Raw genomic sequence first — 26,083 nt, 5'->3', positions numbered from 1 at the left:
ATAAAAATAAGCAACAGTATTCTTCATTAACTTAAATTAAAATTTTTTTTTCATATTGCCTACTTTCCTATTACTTTACAAACTGATTATCTGGAATAGAACACCCATAATACTTATGTTTACTGTAAAAATGTATTTTCTTTTTCAGCAACATAATTTCAAAACAGCAATATTCACATCAAACAACTTTTCCTATCATTACCTCTACTGAACCCAGGGATAGCACAATATGCCTTCCACAATTCTAATATTATGCTGCTTTCATCATTCCATGACATAGCATATATAATGCAAAATGTTGCAGTGGTGGTGAGTAAACTAAAACAATTAAGTCACACTATTACTTTTAAAATATATTCTTTTTAAGAATAAAGAAGTTTTTTGTCATATTATTAATAAAAAAATGAAAGCAATGTGAAGTACCCTAAGTAATTTGAGCTGTAAGCTTAGCAGATGACATTAATTCAAATGAAAATATAAAAGATGAAAAACTGCAAACAAAATAGTAACTGAAAAGAATCAATATGTTTAGAACATGAAGTTATGTATTTCATTTAACTCATGGTAGAAGAATCAGAGTTTAGAGCTTTTTAAAATTTATTTTTAATTTCAAAGGGCAATTTTCTTTACTCTAGAAATAAAACTAGAGATTCTGTGAACTATTTTGATATAAACCAGGTAGTCTGGTCTCCTCTTCTACAGATGGTGTAGAGTATAATCCTACTGGTTGAAGAGTTACAGATTTAATTAAACATTAGCTCTCTTTTTTATGTGAAGGGCTCATACTTTTCACTATGATACAGGTATCAAACAACAACAGCAGCAACAACAACAAAAAGTGATCATAAAAATCAATGTGCATAGCAGAGTTTCTCCCTCTAATTAAAAATTAGAAGTCTAGTTTATTTGTTATTTACAACAGTAGTCTTTGCAGAAGTCTAACTGATCTGGGGAATAACTCCAGGAAGAGAACTTTTAGGAAAGACAGAAATGTTTCTCCTTAAACTTCCAAGGCCCTTAGCTGCTGTTCAGTTTACTAAATAGAGGTAAGAAGGCCACATTAGATGTACACTAAACACTGGATTGAATGGAATTACTTAGAAAAAATTGCCACACTTATCTATTAGAAAAAAGCATGGCCTTATTATGCAGGGAAGGGTAAGTAAGACAAAGTGACATTCAAATGAAAAAAGATTTGTGTATTTTTCAGTCGAATGACTGGAAGGTCCCAGTTTACTGGTTTGCATGCTGCTCTACACTGGTCCAGACTCATGTAAGCAGAAGCTTGAGTTAGGAGCAGTGTCACAAAATCAACATCCATCAAATAAGACTCATCCCCTAATACCTGGGACCAGTAGGATGGGATATCACGATTCCACTCTTCCCTACTCAAGTGCCTTTTTGAAAATAGCTTCAAAAATCCCTAGAAAGATAATTTTCTATTCTTTCTCAACAGTTTAGTGTCCCCTTGTACACCGAAGAGAGACCTAAATACTTCCAATATGTAATACAGTGCAAAAGAATAGATGGAATATAATGATTCCACAACAAATCCACACAAATAAAAGCTGTATTTTCAAAAGGATTATCTCAATGGTAAAGAGCAGAACTGTCAAACTACAGAGAAGAGATCATCAGGAATAAGAAATGCATAGCTTGGTACAATTAAGTGAAATAAAAAACTTTGTAAGTTTTATGGTTCTAGAGTTTCTGAACTTAGAGGTTTGGGAGTGTAGTAACTCCTATTTTGTCTTTCTAAAGGTTGTCTTAATTTGATCCTTATTCCGAGTTTTCCTATTTTATATTTCTTTCTTTTTTGAACATCCTTATTTATGTAGTTTTAAACCATCCAGATTTATTTAGATACCTGCATAGAAATTTTGATTAATGTTTTATGATTGTCTTGATAAAAATAAAGCAATTGGATTATGTTCACAAAGAAAAAATCATTTATGCTGAAGAACAAAACTTACATAAATGATTCCCTACATTCCAACCTTGCAGACATATATAAACTTCATGACTAGAATATAACTACATCATTACACCCATATTCAAGGGAACTATGCATATGTATAAAAAATTACATTTGATTTTTCCTAGGAGTGTATCTTTCATCTTATGTTTTAGCTTCTCTTACATGAGAAAACTGAAATGTGAATTACAAAAACATTGTGAACAAACACAAAACAATTTATATAAAGGTTACTAACATTTTAGCATACAAGTAACTGTATATATGTAATATTACAGAGGCATTGGTCAAAATGAATGTGATCAGAAGATGTTCATAATTACATGACAGCTAAAAACATAGTACAACAGATGAACAGAAAATATCAAGTGAGGACAACCTTCCCATTGTCATAAAATCATAGGTTGTTAACCTCTTTTGATCTTGAAAAGTGCTGATGCTTAATCATTCAGTTAACAAGAATAAAACTTACAAAGCATGCATGTTATGCCACAAATATAGTACAGAAAATACCAAAGATGCAACAAGGAGAGAAGGAGGTGTGGGCGTTGCCCTCGGTCATGCTGTGATGTGAGTCATGGGACTCAGCTTACAGAGCTGCACATGTTCCCACTACATTGCAACATATGGGGAAAAAGATACTGGAGCTGAGTAGCATGCAGGCCAATCAATCTCAGAAGTGATCAAATATGTATGATTTGTTTAGGTAACCTGTGTAAACATGCTGACACGCTGCTCTGCCTGGTTTAAAAGCACCAGTCTTGACTGATCCAGCTTGATTTTACTCCTGTGAGAGAATGGCACGCAATGAAATTAAAATATGGTACCCCTGAGGTTGTTTGAGTAATGGAAACAGAAGTGTGGATTCCTACTTACTTAATATATGTCACACATTTGCAAAACATAATATTTTTAGGTGTGGATTAGAGCTTTAGGCATATCCAAATATATAATGGAAAAGGTAAGATTAGGAGAACATCTGATGCTCATAGATGGAAACTGGACTTGGGCCTGAACATAAATAACACCCGACAAACAAAAAGCCAAACCACCACCGAAAATCCCTTCACCCTCAAATCTTCCTCCTCCAGAAAAAAAAAAAAAGACCCAAACGAAAAAGAAATACAGATGCACCCACACTATTTCAGCTTTAGGTATCCTTTAAGTGGTAGTAATTAGACATTAAAAACAACAGAACATATTTCTCCTTGCATTTCATTTTCAAGGTCTTCGCTAGATGTTAATTAGGATACATCTAGGTCCTTTCTTTCAGAAAAGAGCTGCAGGCAAAATAAAAAGTAAATCATACCATTTTAAAAATGGAAACTTCTGCAGAAGATTTCCCCAGCATCTTTAAATATTTAACTGAATGATTTTAAGAAAAATGTCAAACAGTTCATTATGGATTGTAGCAGACATAGCAATGAAAAACAAAACCTTATGCTGAGCAATCAACCTGTAAGTTCCTCAATTTGTCTTCTGGTATAAATCTGATCTCACTTCTTAGCAATGGCTTCTCAAGGGTTCATCCTATAATGTGGCTATGTAACAACTCCGACACAAACTGCTCCATTTAAAGGGGAAGTCTGAAAGAAAAAGCTGAACTAATCTACAAGAAGAAAGACCATTTCCCTACTGACTATGAACAAGTGTACACAAATAAGGGGTGTTTTCTTAGTTTATGTATCTCCTGTGGTTGCCAATTCTCAGCCAGTTTTCCAAATCTGAGGAAGTGAATAGTGATACTGGATAACAGTATCCTATAAATGGCTAGTGCTTATGTATCATCTTGAATATCAGACGTAAGAAGGCACAGAATTTGTCACTCAGTTCTACAATATAAAATACTGAAGAAATAGGTGTCTTCAACTGAAGGCTAATTTCCAGGCAAGTGGTAGATTTCAAGTTAAATTACCCAGATTCATTAAATATTCCTTCCACAAAACCCAAGTTTTATTAAAACACTAAGAAATCCAATATTCTTCAGTCAGATAATAATATGTAAAAGTTGGAGTAGTTATTCAGCAAATATTATAGCTTCATTACATAGAGTAGTTTCTGTTTTAAATGGGTAACAATACTGATGCTTTGCTATAAAGAAGCCTCTTACTAATCTACAGTCTTCTCAACTGAGTGGTCAATGTAACATCTGCAGCAACACAATCTTCAAAAAGTAGATGGAACAAATCAAGGATCAGGAAACAAGCTACTGAAATAACAAAAATAAGTGTAATACGGCTGAACACTGTAATCTGTAATAAAAGAAACACCTAAAGAATACTTTGTTACACCTTTCTAAATTTAATTTCACTACATTTCCCAGGAACAAAATTATTTTCTAAACATTAGAAGCAATACTGGCAAATTAACTGCCCATTCAAAACAAAACATCTGAAAACCTAAAAAGCACACAACCAATCAAAAATCTCTCAGACTCATCAACTGAATGCCCAAAAACCAACCATACACAAAGAAAACCCAAAAAACCCCAAAAGTAAACAAAAAAAAAAACCCAAAAAACCCCAAAACAACGCAGACAAAGCAATCCAGACTGGAGAACAGCTGTCTGCACAAGTGATGATATTCTATTTATGTCCTCGTGTCTTCAGGTGCCAGAAATGGTGATACCACACACAGTCTGCTCAAGCCACAGATTGCAATCTGAATTTTTAGTGTCTTTGAAAATCCTGCCAAAATCCATGATTTTGCTTTTCCCCTCAGACTGAAGCTGCTAACAAATGACTACAGTCCTAGAGATGACCCAGTTTAAAATGAGACAGTTTTCTTAGAAATGACTGGTTTGAAACTCCCCCCCCCCAAAAAAATAAGAAATTAATATTTTTTCATTCAGTAATTCTGGTTTTTTTCCTTGAGTTTTTAGTTGATACATTCATATTATAATACAAACATTGCTCCCTTGGCTTTCCCCCATTATTTTGATTTCAGAACATGAAAACTGTTGCTACTGCTCTCATCAGCCTGAGTCAGCACCTCTGTTAAGCTGATTTTCCTTTAAGAATATTAATATTCTTTATTATTATCTTCCCTAATATTTTTAAATAGCAGTTTACCTACATTTAGCTCACAGAAACAATTATAAAAAACCCAGGCTTTTGACACTTTATTCTCTACATAAGTACTAATTTCCCTATTCAACTAACAGTTTAGTAGTTGGCTTTTCAAACATCTTTATAAATGGGTTCACATAAATTTATACAGTTCTATCAGGATTTCCTACTCTCTCAAACTCCACTTTCCCACTTCAGATTATTCATACTCTGTACAGTCCAAGAATCTTGAGTTACAATTGCTTTGCATTTCTAAGCAGGAAGAATTGCACTATGAAACAATACAGTCAGTATAATTAATTTGTCTAAAATATAAAATTTTTAAATTTTACCTCCTTGCTTTCATCCGTATCTGAGTCACTGCTAAACTCTTCTGTATTCAGACGTTCAAAATCAGACTCTCCAACAGCTATTGGTACCGTAACAGTAAGGCTTGGGTTGGTTATGAATGGTGCATAATCATTGTCACCTATAACAGTGGCCATTCCATTTTCAGTTTTGCCATAATTTTTATCTATCCTTCGTTCAGTGGCAGTACAGTTGGGAATGCAATGGTTTCTCTCATCATTCTGATCTGTTGCTGTTCTTTGATTTACAGCAGCTTGTTTTTCCAAACAAGGCCTTCGGATGCATTCACCTGCTTTTTTCTTCACATAATCTATTCCCCTTTGAATCCTTGCCACAGCAATCTGCAAGTTGTTCATTTCATTATCATCGTCTGTAGCAGCAAGGTTGTCTGAACTAAATGAACTCAGCAGCAAGGCCAGAAAAAGATTCAATACCTAAGTAAAATAAAAAAAACCAAAGACAACAGAGCTGATTTTTCCCATTTTTCATCTACATGCTTATTATGAACACATTATAAACACAGGCTTTGTGTTTTCATCTACAGTAACGATTCTGAAAGTACACAGTAAATAAAATGCAAATTCAATTTAAGTAAAATACCTTCCCTATACCTCAACAGAGGGGATTTTGTGGCTTTACATTGCTTTTGTTTGTAGAAGGTCAGAAATTATTGATTCTTTGGCATTGTCTGAAGAGATTCAACATGTTTACCTTTCTGGCAAATCACAGCACTCTGATCTATACAGGAAACAGATTTTCTATGTGCTGGTCCAAACACACACAAATAATTTTTTTGTATGCAACTTAAAAAATGAGGAATGCACCCTGCCTTTCAATGCCCAAGTCATCCTTTTCCCACAACAAGACAAAACATAGAACACACATCAGTCACAAAACCCCAGAGGTTACCAGGAACTCAAATGCCAAAGCAGCAGAGTACCAGCTCTTAAAATCTTGAAATCAGCTCTCCCATCAGCTTGGAATGCAAGATGATAAAATATTTTAGGAATACATAAAGACAAATGGACAAAACAGCCATGAACATACAGCAGGGATGTGTGCTCATGTAAGAAGTTTTCCCAGAGCTATGGAATAAAATCAGAATATAGTAAACACTGTGGAAATATTCACATAGGTGGATACTTCATTCCACAAAATTCAATCTTATGGTATAGAAAACTACTTATGGAGTTTAATCAAACAACTTCACAGTTCTCTTCATTATAAGACAATAGATTAATAGAAAATCCTGAAGCAAGTGGCTGTGCAACTAGAAGCAGGGCTGTCTTAAAGATACTCACCTGACTCCTCTCAGAAATTTTATTCTTAAAGAATATGCACAGGATGGCTAATTTAAAATCTCCTCTGCAACAGAAAATAACTTAAAGCAGAGATGTTTAATAACAGAGGGAATGAGAAAAGTGGTGCAATAGGGAGAGCAAATAATGTCTTAAATACTGGTGAGTTAAAAAATATAAATAAAACATTTAAAAAGAGAAATTTATATAAACTAGTGCAAATCTGATGCTTTCCTCTGAAAAAGAAAAATGAAGATATAATACAGGCCATGTCAGAAATATCTGTAGAAAGCGCTTATGAAATAGCAAGCAAAAAAGTGAAGCAGCAAAAGAAAACCTGAAGTAATTGAAGCTGAGATTTTTCCTGCATAACAACTTTCCTTCTAATTCAAGTTTCCTTACTCCATTTGTGTAAAATGCTGGTGGTGCAGCATGCAGGTCTCAAAATGGCATATGCTTCGGAGTCTTAAGAATGCAATAGCAGTCATTTAGACAGGAGAGATCAGAAGACGATTTACAGAAAGGCCCAATAACCTGCCTAAGTGGGATTGGAAGCAAGGACTAAATGGATTAGGGAGAAAAGGCCCTGCTATATCCTCTCCTGCAAATAGGAAACTTCCACTCTGGATGTCCAACACTGAGGGTGCCCTTACTCTTCTCTCCCACTCTAGGTAAGCAGGAGTAGCCCACAACACCCTGAGCACCTGGAGCTGCACACTCTCACCCACATCCTCTGAACTGCACTCTGGACCCAGCGGGGTTCATCCTCCAAGCCGAGGACTCTAGGTAGGACCAGAAATCTAACAAACAGAAAACTCCATTTCAAAACCCACACTCATAACAAATCCAGACAATAAAATAATATTTAAAAATCACATTAAATAATACTTTTATAATTAATTACTGGTTCTCTTACCTCTCATATTCTAAATGAATTGTAAAATTGTTTTGACTACATACCACTAGGTTTCCAATCACCATGACCATCATGAAAACAATAAGGCACATGGCTTGGCCTGCCACCTCCATGCAGTCCCACATGGTTTCTATCCATTCCCCACACAGCACTCGGAATACAATCAGGAAAGAGTGGAAAAAGTCGTGCATGTGCCAGCGAGGGAGCACACAGTCACTGGAGATCTTGCAGACACATTCCTTGTAGCTCTTCCCAAAGAGCTGCATCCCAACCACAGCGAAAATGAACACAATGATGGCCAGCACCAGGGTCAGGTTCCCCAGAGCCCCCACTGAGTTGCCAATAATCTTAATCAGCATATTTAGAGTTGGCCAAGATTTTGCCAATTTGAAAACTCGCAACTGGAAAAAAAAAATACAGGGATTATTAGCAGTAGTTACAAAAATGTTATAGAGGTAGCAGTGTGTTACAAACTAGTGACTCTCAGCAAGAGCAAAAAGAAAAACTTCAACATGATTCCAACAACCATAACTTCCATAGCATTTCATGAAACCCACACTTTTAAAATGTAATAAATTTTAGACGTTGGTTTTTTTCCCCCTGTGTGTTTTTTTTGTAGTGTTTTGCTTGTTTGTTTTAGCATATTTATGCTTTTCCAGATGAAAGAAACAGCACACTAGTTGTATTTGTTCAGACAGTGGATTCTGAATACATACACTTTGGATATTACATGTAGAAACAAAAATATTTTTCTAATAAAATAAAGATTTTTTTTTGCTAAGGGGAAAAGAAAAATCAATCTTCTTAAAATTTATTAAACCCATGAATTTTTTAATTCCTACATTTTAAAAGAACACCTCTAGCCTTCTTACTATTTCCAGACATGAAAGCCAACAAGACTACAAAGTTTTCTACTTCTCAATATACTCTAAAAAAATTGTACATTTCACTAAACTTTACTCATTCATGTTTAAACAATTACAATAAAATTACAGCTCTTAATTCTGAACAGTAAAATGGCACACAGTATTCAATGATAAATAATTTTTAAAACAACCTGCAGATATACCCTGTGTCAATTACTAAAAAGTACACTAAAAGGTGTCTTATTTATATGAACAGAGTTGAAATACAAACATAATTCATTAATTAATGCAGATGTATTATTTACCAATCGGAATGACCGGAGAACGGATAATCCATCCACATTTGACAAAAAAAGCTCCACCAAACTAAGAGTAACTATAAAGCTATCAAAAATATTCCAGCCAACTTGGAAATAATTAAAAGGATGCATGGCAATTATCTTGAGAACCATTTCTGCTGCAAAAATTCCAGTAAAAACCTGAAGAAAAAAGCATTACTGTTACTTTATGGATGAATATGAAGAAGCTGAACCCACTGATAAAGAACAACAGAAGTAAGAAGTAGCATCCCTCTTACAGCAGGATGTCACTAATTAAAATTATCACAAACTGAACCCCAGAGAGAAGGTAAGTAGCGACATCAAAAAGAGCTCCAGCATAAATATGTAACATCAGTTAAAGCTAAGGTACATTTAGTATCTACTGAAGAATAAGCTACTCCTAACAGGCTTCAGTTTGCTCCTTTTATCTGCCATCTATCTAATTAAATCTAATTAAAGGAACTTTCCCCAGCAAGATAATGCACTTGCTCTTGTCAGAATGGAAGCTGCTTTAACAAAGGTGTGTTGGAAAACATGAATTGGTCATAAATTGAAGTGATGTACCATTAACAAAGTCTATAGAACAACTCATAAATAAGCTTATCTTCTCTAACGGCCAAAAAAAGCTCAATTATGCCAAGGCTTGAGTAAGTAAAACTCCTTTCTGACTCTGAATGCCTCTGACATCTTCTGAAGCAGCAGGCAAACCACACCTCTGAAATAAATTCATTGTATTTACTATAAATGCATGACCACCAGTATCTACAAAACTGCATAAATTGCTATCATCCATGAGAAAGATCAAAAAAAGTTCAAAAAAGTCAGGAGCATTTTACAGTCTCTAAAATGCAGAGCTACAGAGTCCAAAAAGGAAGAAAGCAACTGCTGATACCATACCAATGTCATAGAGGCATACAGATTGACTGGGAGCACACACAAATTCCTGGCATGAAGGAACACATACACTCACACATACTAAACTACTCCATTACATAGGAAAGGTAGGAATGGGAGTTTTCTGGGTAAAACATACAAACACAATCACAAGACAGCTCTCTGAAACAGTTACTGATCCTCATCTATTTGTCTGCCTTATCTTTTCCTCAAAGGCATCCTGCATGTATTTTAAACAGCAACATGAGATATTTCTCTTGTACAGATAAGGATCTCTAATTCCAGGTTAAGGTGTAAAAAGTGAAATATATCCATATTGGATTAAAAAAAAATCAGCATATAATTTAAATGCTGATACTTTGACTCTTTAAGTCTGAGTATGTTACCAACATGTATTAGAATTTCACATATTCCAATAACCAAATTGTTTTATTATTTTTTTAGATCATAATTACCAGAATAACCACTTAGAATAAGCATGAGTTAAGAAGTATAACATACCTGTATTATTGCTTTTATAAACCAAAATAAAGCTACCTCACCAAACCCAACTCACACACTGTGTCCACTAAGGAACAAAACTCAGCTGCACCAACAGATACTCTTAGAATAAGTCACGCATTCTTTGCCTTCCAAATTTTTATGGTCCAATCAAATAAATGGTCTTCAAGAAAATCAACACATAGTAATAGCAGTGAAAAATAATAATAGAAATTAGCATTCAGCTCTTTTTTTGTTGTCAATGGTACTTACACTAAAAAGGATCTAACTTGACTCCTACTTATTTTTGTAATACTAAACAAAAACATGTCAGATTTCCTTCAGTTTCATGTAATTCAAACTCTGGCTTTTGGAAACTCTATTGAAGAAGTTGTAATACAGAAGACAAAATTTAAGATGCAACACCTCTCAAATACTCTTATATACAATATATTCCAAATGGCATTTTTAGACTATTTTTAGTACAAATAACCCTTTAATATTTATTTTATGGGATGACAAAAACTATAAAAGCAATTCTATTCCAAAGAGAAATCAGGTTCCACCAGTATAAAATTTTATAGATTGAAGGACTTACCAGATTTCCTACTGTAAGTACAGTCTCAAACTGGTTAGTCATTGGATAATGTTCCATGGCCATAAATAATGTGTTTAAAACTATGCAAACAGTGACAGCCAGATCAACAAATGGATCCATTACAATAAATTCAACTATACTCTTCACTTTTAACCAGGGCTCACAACAATCCCAAATCAAGAAAGTATGGGCAAACTTATCCCAGCAAGGTGGACATTTTTGTCTGGATCCTTCAAGTTCTGGGGAAAAAGAGAAATTTACAGTGAACAAGTTTTGGAGAATGTGAAAGTAATTTTTTATCTGGTTTTTCAAGTTTTAAACTTTATACCTGGAACCACTAAGGACACTTGGAGGAACGTCCTCAGATTTCCAGGAACTTAATTTATTGTTTCTGACACAAAAGCTTTTAGAAGACTTACAGAAAAACCTCAAGTGTTCTGAGCAAATACTTTAAAAACATGTCTATTTTTAATAACATATGATCTTGTTTAAAAAAACACAAAAAGCCATAAGAATTATGCTTAAGATTAGGGATCTTTTTTTCAATTAATCTTTCAACTTCAAAGTCCTTTTAAATGTCTAAGTACTTATTTTCAGGAAAAAATAACATTAATTTTAACCTTAAAATGATTTTGAAAATTATTCAAGCTTTTTTCATTATTTTCACTAGTAGTCATTCCACTGTTCAAAGCAATCCTTGGAGAAATTTTCTTCTCCTTATTAACTAAAGCCTGGCCTGGAATTTTCTCTAATATCTTTATGGTATGGTTAGTGGCAAATGTATCACAAGGCATTTCTTCCAATAACTGCATTGCTAAGCATGAATAACAAGCATAAAACACATACATAGTACCCATTTTAATTACAATGAGTTTTCTACGTCAGCCTGCTTACCTGCTTCCTTTCTTTTTTCACTATGCGCATGCATTTTGTTTCCTGTTATATATTTGCAATGACTACATATTTTTTTTCTTCTCTGTTTGTATTGTGGTATAATACCTTCAAGCAATCTAAGACTATGTCAAGAAAGTTCAAGTGTCTGCAGCTATAACATACCTTCCATTCTGTTTGTGATAACATCAGCTAGACTCATGGCCCTTTCCCTTAAATCAGGATCCTCCAGCAACTCCATTGGTATTTGATATGAACTTGTACGTCTGTTTTTTATTCCTATTTCTGTGGTAGTGCTCTAAAAAAAAAAAAAATAAATTAAAAGGTGTGTAAATTAAATTAAACTTTAGAAATACTAGAAATACTGTGGATTTTTAAAAATTTCTATTTTCATTATATACATCCTAATACAACTAATACTTTTAAAACGTTAAGAAAAACATTTGGATACTTAGTTCCCATACTTCCACTGCATTATACTCAAATAACATTACTCCACTTTAGACACCAATAAATTTTGGAGGGGGCTACAGCCAAGAAAACAAAGAAAGACTTGCAGAACTTGTGTAAAAACAATTCCCAGTTCCATACTTGCTCTACCAATATTTCCATTCTAAACTAGTTCATTCACAAGACCCTTCTAACAAGGGAATAATGCTAGGAAGATTCTGCAGCAACTATTCCATAAAATAGTTTTAAAGATCAGTTTTGATCTCTGTACCCATTCAAAACTTAATTTAAATTATATTTTCTAAATTCAATCATTATCAACTCTGATTTATTTTATGAATTTCAACTGAAGTAACAGCATAGGTCTGACTTCATTGATCCCAAAAATAAATACTTGTTTTTCATGACTTAATTTTAAAAAATGAAAGTTGTGTTCTAACTATAGTCTTGAGCACATCTCAGTTATGAAGAATTTTTGAATGCCCAAAGGATGGGGACACTTTTTTCCAGTCCATTAAATAAATGCATTAAAATAAACGTGTAATAAACTGCAAGAAAATTATAACTGCAAGGCATCTGGCTGATAACTGCAAGGAAGCTGGCTCATGTACTTTCAGGTGCTATGACACACAGAAATTGACCAAAAAATTTAGTAAAATAATAATTTTGGGAAAAAATATGCAGATGTCTCTGCTCCATTCCCAAAGCAGACTGAGGGAAAAGGAAAAACAGAGCAGAATTAAAATGTTTCGTTGTTTTGGGGTTTTTGGGTTTTTTTTAATTATACCCTGATCCTAGACAGTGAGCAACTCAGTCTTTGAAACCCAGGAGGAAAAAATGCTTTCAGGACTTTTAAGGCGTCAACATAATCTTTAAGACTATGCTATATTTGCACAATACCAAATGTATGAACAAATGCACATTACTGACTGCATATTTACTGCAGAATAATGCATATTACTGACTTTTCTTTACTAAGAAAAATACACTTAAAAGGAGACTAAAACCACAAAGAAAAAAAATTGAAATAATCTAATAATGTACAGGAAGCTTAGAGTTGGACATCCTATTTTGCACTCAAAAACAGATTTAGCAATGGAACATTACTAATCTGATTCATTAAGCAGATGTATTTACATCTTTTCTTTGCAGGTATGTAAAACTTACTGCTTTATTCTCTTTCATGCTTTAGCCTCTCACTTTTGACTAAATCCCTTCAAATCCATTTCAACACAGTAAGATTCCAAAAGCATTCACAACTTCCCATCTATTTTCAAAGCAATAATTTTTGAAACATTGTCCACGCAATAAAGAAAGGACATGAAACCTGGAGTAATTTTAAACTTTCTTACATTGCCATCAGTTGATGGTTTATCTATTATCACCTCTGGCAGAAGTTGTCCAGTAGGAGACAACAGACCTGGTGGTCCATCCACCAAGGAAACCACTCCATTGCAATCTACAGTGCTGTGCATCTTCCCATTCACTGGGAAGACTGTCAGCCTTCTGGATGACCCACTGGCCTGGCTGATGTTGCTGCTGCGCCGCTCTGCGTGCCTGCGCGGCACAAACAGAGACCCTCTCCTGCTCGAGTTATCCTCAAACGTGCTGTGCTCATCGTCAGCAAACTCATTTTCTGAGCCTCTCTCTCGTCCGTCGCCTCTAAAACTGAACAGACTTGTTCTGCTACTAGGCCTGGGAGAAAACAGGGAGCCATGAACACTCAGCAAAGACTGCAAAGGAAACATAAAAAACGACCATCTGAAGATTATAAGCATACAAAATTCATGTCTATGTACAAGAAAAACAATAATAATTTATATTCCCCTGGAATTTTTCAGTGTTATCTTTAATACACTGCCTCAGGCTGGTCTCAAAGATGCATTACAGATGAAAGTCAACTGAATGGGTAAATTTACAGTGTACCTAAAATAATGACTGCGGAGAAAAAAAAATAACCTATATTAGGCCACTGCTTTTTCATGCTCTAAAGAGAAAAACCAAGCTTTACATAAACTCTCAATGATCCACAAAGATCATGCATTATGTTAAAAGATACCAATACCTTTAGTCTTCTACATTCATACATTATACTTAATTATTCCATTTATGAATTAAGAAGGCATTTCTAGCTCAGATCAACTAGGAAAATGCAATACTGCTGTGCGCGTTCAGGTCCTAAATAATAAAATGAGAGGCAACAAAACACTTTTTGAAGGTACACTTGAGAAAATAATACCAATTTACAGTTGGTATTTAAGAGAATGCTACATTATTTTTACTTTGTTGCCTTACATTGCAAAGTTGCAGTGAAGTTTGTTGTATATGACAATAATCTCACAAATTCCAAAAATTACAATTGCATTACTCACAGTACCTGGTGGGATGATATAAATGGCTTCCCATAAGTTAGTCTGTTCCCATCAAAAGAAAAACGGAAACCTTTCTTTTTGATACTGCCATCTGATTCAGATTTTGGAAGCTTTTCATCCTTCATGTCATCCTCTTCTCCAGAGAGCTCTCTCTGCCTCCTTTTCTTCCTTCTATTTCTTCTTTCTTTGGCACTTTTTGAACTAAGCTTGGATGCATCTGAAGAACTATCTGAGGGTGCAGCATTCCCACTTTCACAGCTGTACTCAGTCATCTCTGCTGCAGCTGCTGCTATTGCCTGCCACAGCAATTATTTAATAAGATACTTTATAAATCACATCATTTTAAAAGAAAGATAATCTTATTCCTAAGATTTGTATCAAATTACTTCTAGTAAACAGTGCAGTTGGATTTGTGCAAAGCTACAAATGAAATTCTGTAGTATGAATGGAATTTGAATGGAGTTCTACTTAGCACCCATGTCATGGAGTCAGCCCACATTGTCTACAGTCACAAAGTTCATTAGAAAATATTTGAAAATTATTAAATTTATTAATTATAGTGAATGCAACTGAAAACAAAAGAGCCAAACAGAGTCACACTTCCGCCTGTAATTATTTAGTAAACTAATCCTAGTTTTATTGTAAATTTTATTGTAATCCTAGCTTTTATTGTAAGTAGCCTCCTTAAGCTGCTGCCAGTCTTAGATTCGCTAGTAGCAGCACAGGTAGCAAAAATGAATCAGAAATTTATAGATGAAAATATTCTACACTCTAATCAAGGGCTGAAAAGTATTGAAATTATTTCTAAGATGAGAATTTCAAAAATCATCATGACAGTTTACAAGCTACTACCCCAAGATAACAGAGATTCATTTAAAACTATTATTCTGATTTGGATGCTACTCTTTGTTATCAGTTCAGAAATTGATTACCACTTTAGATATTATCTATTTTAAAAACAATAAAGAGGCATAGAAAAAGCAGTCTACAGTATTTGCAAGTTATGTTAAAGAATGGATTTTTTTAATATGTAAATTTATTATTGGTTCTATTTTAACAAATAGCAGGCAAAGGAACACACTAAGGCCCAGATTCTTGATAGAAAATACCTGAGCTTCTTCTTGCTGCTTCCGCAGTTGTTCAAGCTTCAGTTTAAAGTCTGCCTCCCTCTGCTCTGCTTCAACAAGAGTTGCTTGATTTTGTTCTTCATAGGCCATGGCAACCACAGCCAAGATCAAGTTAATCAAATAGAAGGAACCCAGAAAAATCACCACAACAAAAAATATCATGTATGATTTGCCAACAGCTCGCAGTGTCTATAGGAGGAGAAGAGAAATCCAGCTGGTGAAGAAATGTATCACTTCTGCAGTTCCCAAGCATTAATGACTTTGAAAAGTTCAAAACTTAGTTGGTTTTCCTTCTGTAGTAAAATCATACACGTTTTCTGAATTACAAAGTAATTGTAATTCAGAAACATAAATATAAAGGGAACATTCTTTTAGGTGAAAACCATGCCTAAGGATCATGCTGCTTTGGGACAAACCTCTTTCAATGCCTAATAATCTTGGGAAGTATGTGGGATCAGAGTTCTTAAGGTCAGTCACATATCACAGGTTGGATGCTTAGAATGCTTACCATGTATTAGCATGAGTTCTCTTTGAAACAAACAAATGATCTAAAAATGGCACAATTGGCTAGATAATGAGAAGATAGTATTTATTATAATTGACACATTTGCACACACCATATAATGAAAAGCTCGTGTAAGAATGTTAATTTGTATCAAGTCATGCATTCTAAGTTATAAAAATAGGACTAAGGGTACTGAAATTAAATTTCAGATTTTGCTGTCATTAAGTCTTTTTAAACTCAATATTGACTATTTTGAAAATATCACGAGGCACAAAATGAAATATACACTGCAAAAATTAAATTATGGACCAAAAAACTCTTCATGTGCCTCTTCAGAAATCATGTGAGATTCTGTATCAAGTGGCCACATCTGCTTAGTTTTGCAACTGAATTTGCTTCCTTTGAAAAATGTTAATGGCTAACAATAGCAATGGTATGTAATACAAATAAGAACGATTGATTTGGGCCCAGTAATACATTGACCACAATTTTAAAAATACACTCACCAACTGATAAAGATTTTCCCAATAGTCCTGTGTCATCAGTCGAAACAGTGACAAGAAAGCCCAACTGAATGTGTCAAAGCTAGTATATCCATAGTTGGGGTTTTTACCAGCTTTCACACAGATAAACTCTTCTGGGCATTTACTAGAAGAGGGAAACAAAACAAAACAAAAGAGGCAAAACAATCCATACACAAATTTCATATAACACTATTTAAAAAAAATTATTGTTTCTTGAGCTTCTTATGAGGCTTACTCTGTGGATGGTGCTGCTATTTATGGCTTAAAACAATTCAAAGATTAGTGAGGAAATTAAAAGTCTGTTCTTTAAAAAATAATCCAGAGAGTAAACAAGTGATGACAATATTTCCTTCTATTGTCTTTCAAAATTTTAAACAAAATTAAGTTTTTTATCAACAGTTTGATATTACCTCTGAAAATATCTCTTCAATGAAAATAATAAATGTACTTAACATAGATATTCCAATAGGTGGATACTTCCATGCAGGAAAAAGACAGCCAGCACACATATTTTATGCTTAACTTTGTCAGTGAGGCTGGCATACCAGATTTCTTGGCTTCTTCACATGAGCCTAATTAACAAATTCTACCAATTTGTCAAGAGCAAATAACCAGCACAAGGACACTTTTATCTCAATAAATTTTTCATATTGGTTTTGAGAGTAGGTGATGCAATCTTGATATCAAATGTAAGTACACTGTTTCAATTAGGACAGAAGACCCTCTTGTCCCCAAAACCTCTATAGAAAAACACTGTGAAGATTTCTTTTCATGTATGTGTGCCCGTTTGATGTGCATTTATACACGTACACAAAATATCTCATAGTTAGACACAAGTTAAATGTTTACTAAAATAGTTTGAATGTTTTAAAATTATTACCAGCCAAAACCAAGGGATGGACTGATACTTCATAAGCATGTAGAATGATACGATTTGGTTATTATATGATTGCTCTTTTAGGGTTGAGAAATGGCAGGAAACCCATGGCAAACAATGTTCTTAAGTCCTTCATAACACAAGGTCTACCAGCTACATGGAATTTTCCAGTTACATATGAGCTTTTAAAACAAATTTCCAGCAAAGTATTTTGTCATTTAACATTTTTATTCATTCAAGTGTCCAGCTGCTAGGAACCATGACCATATTATTATTAACCGTGACATTAGGTAACTAAATTATCTTTTTAAAGTTTAGATTGATATTTTTTACATGTTTAGACAGATATATCATTTTCAGTGTACCTTACCCTGCATCTGAGCTATTGCCACAAAGCAGAAAATCCGTTGCTCCTTCTGGGCGGTAGAAATGACCTAAAGAAAAAATAGAAATAACATGTTTACAAATGAAAGGAGGTTGGGGTTTTGGTTTTTTTTTTTTGTGAGGATGAATCTGTGTTCAAGTCATCAGGTTTTGAATGCTCATAATCTCCCATTAGTGTTTTCCCAACAGTGGGTTTAAATACTGGCAGAATCATATAACTGCTTGGGTTGGAAGTGACCTCAAAGATCTGTTTCCAAAACACCTGCCAGGGGCAGGAAAGCCACTTAATAGATCGGGGCCCCATGCAACCTGGCCTTGAACACTTCCAGGGATGGGGCATCCACAGCTTCTCTGGGCAACAAAATAAAAATATATTGCAAAAATAAAGTCCTAGAACAATGTCTTTTTTATACCCTAAAGATACAAAAAGAGCCTAAAAGAATTGGTTTTGTGAGGCCTTGAGAAGACCAGGGAGGGAGCAGGCAGGGAGGGAGATATGTGCAAAGATCTTCACTCTACCTGCAAGTATAAAATGAAAGCTGTAATGAGGATGAAGCCTGACTCATCTCAGGAGCGTACTCCTGAAAGATAAGAGGCCACTAATCAAAGTTTGAGCATGGGAAATTCTGAAGTGATTTTCAAGAAAGTTTCTGTGAGACTGGTTGAATGCTGGCATATGCTGCCCAGAAGAAGCTGTGGTATCTCAATCCTTAGAGATGCTAAAAACTTGCCTGGAACAAGAGATTGAGCAGTCTGCTCTAACTGGACCTGCAGCTGAGCAGCAGTTGGTCTGGACTGTGGAGATCCTGTCCAACCCACATGATTCCATGACCCTAAAACTAACCTAAGCCACTACATACATCTCTAAGTGCAGTTAAAGGAAAGAGCAATCACGTCAGCATGAGTTCGGGATGCAATATACACAAATTCCTATTCTTTGCCAGCCAATTTCACTGGCTTTTTTTAATCTTTAGCCGGCAGTATAAAACAGGCTAAAGAGAACATATTATCTTGTGATTGTGTGTTGGTTTACATACAAATTTTAGCAAATTACAAAAAGTATTTCTTACTTTCGTCATTAATGTACGCATCCCAGTTCAATTCTGTATCATTGAAGTATGGAACTACATGTGTTTCAAAGGCTGTTGAATTTTTTGATGGCCAGAACAGGCATTTATTCTTCAAGTTGCCCATGAACAGCTGCAGTCCTATCAGTGCAAATACACTCAGGCAAAACACAGTCAGGATCATCACATCCGAGAGCTTCTTCACAGACTGAATTAAGGCTCCAACAATAGTCTTCAGGCCTGCAAACAGAGGCAGATTTTTATTATAATATTAAATATTTAACTAAGCTAAAATGCAATCTAACCAATCTAGTCTCCAAGACACTACTAAATACCATGCACAGCTTAAATAAAACAGTCTTAAAACATTTTCCAAAGGAAAAGCTACCGACAAGTTTCATCATTCCTGAAAAATAATTTGAAAATATGAATGGGAATGAATGGCATACATTCCAAAGCACCGGCTCTTCAAACCAAGAGCTTTGAATTCATGCTCTCTATACATGTACACTACATCTAAAGAAAACAGTTTACTTTTTTTTCTTTTTGATGCCTCTTGCTCCAAACCTCTGCCAGTATTCTATTACAATACACAACATTTGGTTCTATAACAGCAAACAAAGAGACCACAATTTTATTTCAGTAGCAATTTTAATGTCTGCATTCTAATGCTTCATCTTCTCTTGGAGGTGGGGTTTGGTGAAGATCGGCATCATAAGATAATAATTACATCATGCAATCCCCATGCTACTCATTATTATCTTATTCCTCTGTCAGAAATTCAACTTTTACAAAACTCCAAAATTTTCAATCCCAAATGTCTTTCATAAATATGTATATTTAAAAGACTTAGTTTTGATCCTTAATGTGGGAGAGAAAATTTGAAATTATTAAATGGAGGAATATACAGGCTATGCAAATGAGTTCTTCATGCAATTGACTATTAAACTCTGAGGCTGACTGTTTTACAGAATTAGAAAATGAAATTAAATTGAAATTAAGACAAAATCCTGGATGTTTCTGTTAAAAACATGAGTTCAGCTTCTGTGCAGTTTCAGTCAGCCTCGGTGTTTAACCTCGCTCTCACCTGGAATGACTGATATTGTTTTCAAAACTCGGAGAACTCTGAATGTTCTCAACGCTGAGACATTGCCCAGGTCCACAAACTCTGTCACATATCTGTAGTGAGGGATTCCACACACAAACACAATGACAGCACACACAAAATTAAATAGAGGTGATGTAGAGTGTCTACTATTTTACACAGTTACTTCTTACCTGGAATTACAGAAATAGTTTTCAAAGCTCTCAACACTCTGAAAGTTCGAAGAGCTGAAAGATTGCCTAGGTTTACAAATTCTGTTATATACCTGTAGGATTAAATCACAGTTATTCAGAATTGAGGCAGAGCTTATACTACTTACCTGGACCTGAAATCCAGAAACCCTGGGGCTTTTTTTTTATTTTTTAAGGAATAAGTTAAAGACTTGCATTCATATTTTCACATTTCAATTAAGTTTTCCCTAAGAAATTCACCCTTAAGATTTACTATTAACTGCAAATTTAAAATTAAACCTATAGACCTGCTTTTGTTTTTAAAATCCTATTTTAAATTGATTGTTAGTGGTATCCTCTGTACTGTGGAATAGTCCACTAATTCTGCTATGTGCTACACTAGTGTAAAATATTCTAGTGGAAATACTTGAAGCACAATCCAGCCACAAGTAATTTAATATGAACTAATATAAGCCAACAAAACTATTACAGGTTCAAAAAGCTTGGTTATTTAACTTTAAAAAATATTATATACTTACGCAAAGGAAATGACAACAAAATCAAGCCAGTTCCAGGGGTCACGAAGGCACGTAAAATCATTTATACAGAAGCCTCTTGCAAAGACTTTTACTAGAAATTCAAAAGTATAAATTCCAGTGAAAGTGTACCTATGAGAAAACATGCAAGCAAAAGTTAGAGATTGTTGTGTTGTTCAGTGATATAACATGAACATACAGGAAATTAACTCAAACCCAGTAATTAGTACATGCACTGAACACAAGTTATAAACTCACAAAGTATGACTGGTTTTCCACCATTCTTTTGTGAGATAATAGGATTATACTTTTCCATTTTGTCAGAAAAATATTTTTGCAGTTTCTAGCACATAAGATTTTTTAATTTCAGCACTAATAATGATAACCATGAATAACATGGAAAAAAATTTTTGTTCAAATAACATTTGAGCATGGTTGCCACATCAGAAATAAAGTCCATGGGCAAGTAAAACCTAGTACTTACTGAAGGTGCTTTACAGTTGACCATGTAGACTTAAGAATGATAAACAATAATCCTCAGCAGAGGTATTTTCTTTAAAGAGTGGGCGTGTCCCATAATTAGATTTTGCTACACAAAATTAAGGTGTTTCGGAGGGGCTATGGAAAGCATTTTCCACACTGAAAAGCAGTAGTTTTGGGTGGAATGACCAATTTCTTTTTTTCTTTTTTTAATGAAAAAGAACAGCTCAGGAAGGAGAATGCATGAAAACACTGCTTGTACGAACGTTCTGAGGAAATGTATTTATCAGCATTTTGTTCAGAGAAAAAGGTTAACAATGTCAAAGCTTCCTTCCTTCGCAGAGCTTGCAGGACTGTGCTGCTTTGGGATGATCAAACTCCAAGCAGGAAAAAGTGGATACTGGTATTACACAAGTAAGTAAAACTGCATGGTCTAGCTCTTAATTTGCTTTTCATTTTTAAAGCATTTTAAAAATTATTAGCCTTTTCAAGTATACTTACTCTACATATTTTGCCCATTCTGGAAGATTTCTCCATGTCATTAATACACAATTTGCCAAAATAGTGAGCATAATGACCTTGTTGAACAATGTTGACTGTAGTTAAGGAACATACCCCTTTTAAAAGCCAAATTTGCATAACACAACATACAAGGAATTGACCAGGACATAGAATACCGACAACATATATAATACAAATCAGTTTACTATCACCAGCAATGTCATAAATAATGCAAAGACATTTCACAAGAATGATGGTTATACACCTATCACAGAATCATTTAGGTTGGAAAAGACTGCTGAGGCCACCAAATTCAACTTTTGACTCTTGACTTGTCAACTAGACCATACGTGCCACATCCAGTCACTTCCTGAACACCTCCAGGGATAGTGAGTTTACCACTTCCCTTGGAAGTCAATTCCAATGCTTGACAACCTCTTTTGTGAAGAAATTCCTCCTGATGTCTAACATGGACTTCCCCTGGCGCAGCTTGAGGCCAGTTCCTCTTGTCCTGTCACTGGTTACCCGGGAGAAGAGCCTGCCCCCCACTTGGCAACACCCTTCTTCCAGCGAGTTGTAGACAGCAGTAAGGTCCCTCTGAGCCTCCTCTTCTCCAGGCTAAACACTCCCAGCTCCCTCAGCAGCTCCTCCTAGGACTCACACCCTTCACCAGCTTTGCTGCCCTTCTCTGGACATGTTCCAGCACCTCCATGTCCTTTCTGAATTGAGGTGCCCAGAACTGGACACAGCACCCAAGGTGTGACCTCACCAGTGCCGAGTACAGGGGGACAGTCATTGTCCCAGCCTTGCTGGCCACACTATTCCTGACACAGGCCAGGATTGCCCCTGGCTTTCTTGGCCACCTGGGCATGCACTGGCTCATGTTCAGCTGCTGCCTACCAGCACCCCAAGCCCTTTCCCACCGGGCAACTTTCCAGCCACTCTGCCCCCAGCCTGTAGCACTGCATGAGTCAATTTGAAGTCAATTTGTAGGATCCAGCACTTGGTCGTGTTGAACCTCATGCTCTTGGTCTGGCCCATCCATACAGCCTGTCCAGGTCCCTCCACTTTTCCTGTCCTCCAGCAGATCAACACTCCCACACAACTTGGTGATATCCACAAACTTACCAAGGGTACACTCGCCCCCGTCATCCAGATCATCCATAAAGATTTTAGACAGGGTTGGGTTCAATACTGCATCTTAGGGAACTCTACTAATGACTTATCTGGATTTAATCAGCAGGTTAAGTGACTAATCTTAGCTCAGATTGATTTTGAAAGAATCTTTTTTTTTTGGCAGGAATAGATTCAAACACTAAATCAAAACTCCTAGTATTAACATTAGTAATATTAATCAGTAACCATTTTTAACAAACCACTTGAAAAGGATATGAATGAACCAAAATCTTAATAGCTAGTCTTCTAGTGATATTGAAAGGAGATAAAAGGTACAAGGCAGGTGTGGCACTGAACCTGTGGATTGTCTTCGCTTTATCCAGTACTATAAATGTCTTTAAAAAACAGACAAAAAGGGCATGAGGGTAGTGGGGTTAGGAAATTAAGGATTTTAGAAACCTTGTCATAGTACAGGCTGCTTACACACATCTAAGTAGCTAAATTTATTTTCAGTAGAATTGCAGAAGGAAATCACAGATTCTAAATTTTCATATGAGCAAAGAAAATGCTACACCACACATTCTTTGTCTCTGTGCTCTTAAAATCTGCATTTCAGATTTTCTAGTATTAAGTAATTACATTAAAACTATAATTTAAAATATGACTTTTTAAATTTAAAGAAGCTCTTTTACTTGCATGTCAGAACAAAATTGGCAATGCAAAACAAAGCACCTAAGTAACCATTTTTGAGACCTCACAAAGAACTATTTAAACATTCCAGCATGTTAAAACTGGTTTTGGGGGAGACATCCTTGACTTTTAAAATCCTTGGCTTTATTGCTTGTGCAACCGCTACTAATAAATGCAATAATTTTTTATTTTAAATAGGAGACACAATGAAATGTTCATCTAATGAAATCTTAATTCAATCTACATTTAATGATTATTCTCCCAAAATCTATAATCTGGAAATAAGCAGGTTATAACACTGAATATTTCTGTTTTCCAATGACATTTAACTATAAAAGAAACAGGTCATTTGTCAATAGTGTTTGTGAAGTTAAGAGAACAAAAACTAAAACAACTAAAAAATCTGCATGATTATTAGTCTTCAACATTTTATACTAGAAAAAAACTGCTTTAATTAGGTTGTTATTACTGATATAATACAGCTGTTTTGTTAAATTCCTATCTTGCAAGACACTATTTTGTTGATTATTGAGTACTTAATTTCAAAAACCTGTTCTATGGTTTTAATTCAACAAGTCTTTTATTTAGTACACAATAAAATAGCCACTTGCTGCTTATTTTTTACTGCCTTTTTAATGTAAACTCAGTTTTGTATTCCTTCTTGACATCATTTCACTTCACATGCATATATAAAAATAACTTTCCTTCATCTGCACTTGCCAAAGTAAACACCTTGCTCTTTTCTTCCTTTTTATCAGTATATCTATAAATGAAACTGAATCAGTATATATTAATTTAGATTTTGTCATTGCCTGTAACACAGACCCAATACTGAAACACAAAAACTGGTTTAGTCTTTAATTTTTTTTTTTAATTTTGTAAAACAAATATTTTTATGATATTTTCAGGAATGTTTGACAGTGATTGTTCTGTCATAAGACTGAGTGAGGATTTTGTCTAAACATGTCTGTAATAAACTAAATCTCAGGCATCATGTTTCTTACAAAAATCCAAAGAGCAGCCAGAGAGATGGAAAGTTTTCAAATGGTTCAGCATTAAATCAGATCTGCAGAGATTACAGGACATTTAATATAAAATCCATTAACTAAAATACCGTAATATGAGACATTAAAAGAAAAGTGTCTTTTCTCTTTTTAAAAAGCACAATTTTACCAAGAGTTACAGTTGTCTTTATAGAGAAATCAAAATAACTAACATAATAGCACCTACTGCATAATACTTCCAACCAGTGCCTCTGACCAACTCCCCAGCAGAGCATTTATCAGGTTATAGTAAAACAGGAGTATCTAATTACATTCTTAGTACAAAACACTTACTTTTTTATTGATGTAATATGGGTCCAGGTCCTCCAGGGGTTCACACACCATTCCTGGAGGAATATCACCATAAATAAATGGCAGTGTCTTTCCTGCCTCTAAGTCATTATTTGGCTCTAGGTGATCTGCTTCATGACCAGCATCATCTGCAGGCTCCTCTTGGTGGCAATGAAATTTTTCATCAGCAATACGTTTTTCAATGGCTGCAAGAGATTCTTCAGTGAAATAGAAGAAGCTGTCAGGTCCTGGTGGTACCAGCATTGCCTGCGCCATCTTCTCATTCTGCAAATTTTAAATGCTTTTTGGCTCTTGTGTAAGAAGATCCTAGGAGGACATGTAGGAGAAGGAAAGAAGAAACAGCAGGTCACACCACCAACAAAATCCCCAAATATAAGCTTTAGGCATAGTCAGAATCTGCCTCTTTTCTCTTTATAAAGCCCTGTAGCAAGAAATATTTCAAATAACAGTCAGATATTTAATAGAAAAGTAGGTACCCATGGCAAAGAGATAGAAGTTAAGAAGTAAAGAAAAAAATAAAAAAAGAAACAAGATCAAATTCTCTTACAGTTTGTCAACTCAGGGTAATACCTCACAACAAAAGAAGAAAAAATCTAACTTTTCCTGGCCTAACATTAAGTTACATTATTGTGAAAAAGTAAAAAGTGTTTCAGCACAGCTAATTATTGCAATGGTCACAACCTCTACCATACAGATGTCTGCATTTTTGGCACACCATCTTAAAAAATCTTTCATTTATATTACAAAAGTAGAAAGAAAAAACATGCTATTTTTATTACTGTCAATTTCTTGTGGCAACATTGCTCCATCTGGTGGCTTATACTATGACTGCCAAACAAATGTTTATATTTTATTATCAGGTACTACACAAACACATTCTATCTATAAAGCCATATTCACAGGCAGAAAGCAACTGGCCTGAAATTCAGTCTTTCCCTTTTAGGCTTTCTGATTCATATCTACCTGATTTTCAATTGTAGCTTTGATAGTGCTATCCCTCTGTAATTAAGGAAGTTATGATGGATGAAGTGTTTTAGATTTATATAAAAAGCACGGCACAATCAAAAGTAAAGTACTCTCTTTGAGACCAAGGTTATTTTCAAAATACTTAAAAATAAGAAATTCATTAAATTCATTAATTGATAATTTCTTTCTAGGTTATATTTTCCA

General features: G+C 34.8%; 1 protein-coding gene across 9 annotated transcripts in view; it reads right to left on the bottom strand.

The window, feature by feature from the left end:
• Positions 1–25,168, bottom strand: part of LOC132075315 (sodium channel protein type 2 subunit alpha-like) — a 40,034-nt gene extending 14,866 nt beyond the window's left edge. For 2 of the 9 annotated variants that reach the window (XM_059475613.1, XM_059475612.1), the window contains exons 1-16: positions 24,896–25,168; positions 23,145–23,263; positions 21,753–21,842; positions 20,775–20,903; positions 20,048–20,139; positions 18,964–19,200; positions 17,880–17,943; positions 16,615–16,756; positions 15,586–15,792; positions 14,482–14,772; positions 13,490–13,837; positions 11,820–11,952; positions 10,764–11,002; positions 8,777–8,950; positions 7,650–8,006; positions 5,376–5,825 (exon numbers count right to left, since the gene is read on the bottom strand). In XM_059475613.1, the coding sequence (XP_059331596.1) occupies positions 5,376–5,825; positions 7,650–8,006; positions 8,777–8,950; positions 10,764–11,002; positions 11,820–11,952; positions 13,490–13,837; positions 14,482–14,772; positions 15,586–15,792; positions 16,615–16,756; positions 17,880–17,943; positions 18,964–19,200; positions 20,048–20,139; positions 20,775–20,903; positions 21,753–21,842; positions 23,145–23,263; positions 24,896–25,168 (3,345 nt within the window). Of the gene's footprint in view, positions 1–5,375; positions 5,826–7,649; positions 8,007–8,776; positions 8,951–10,763; positions 11,003–11,819; positions 11,953–13,456; positions 13,838–14,481; positions 14,773–15,585; positions 15,793–16,614; positions 16,757–17,879; positions 17,944–18,963; positions 19,201–20,047; positions 20,140–20,238; positions 20,331–20,774; positions 20,904–21,752; positions 21,848–23,131; positions 23,264–24,895 lie in introns of all 9 variants that reach the window. The other 7 variants (XM_059475608.1, XM_059475610.1, XM_059475611.1 and 4 more) reach the window with 7 other exon arrangements.
• Positions 25,169–26,083: the final 915 nt, after the last annotated feature.

Source organism: Ammospiza nelsoni, chromosome 7 (genome assembly GCF_027579445.1).
Source record: "Ammospiza nelsoni isolate bAmmNel1 chromosome 7, bAmmNel1.pri, whole genome shotgun sequence".
Lineage (NCBI taxonomy): Eukaryota > Metazoa > Chordata > Aves > Passeriformes > Passerellidae > Ammospiza > Ammospiza nelsoni.
This window is presented reverse-complemented; position numbering and strand designations above follow the sequence as displayed.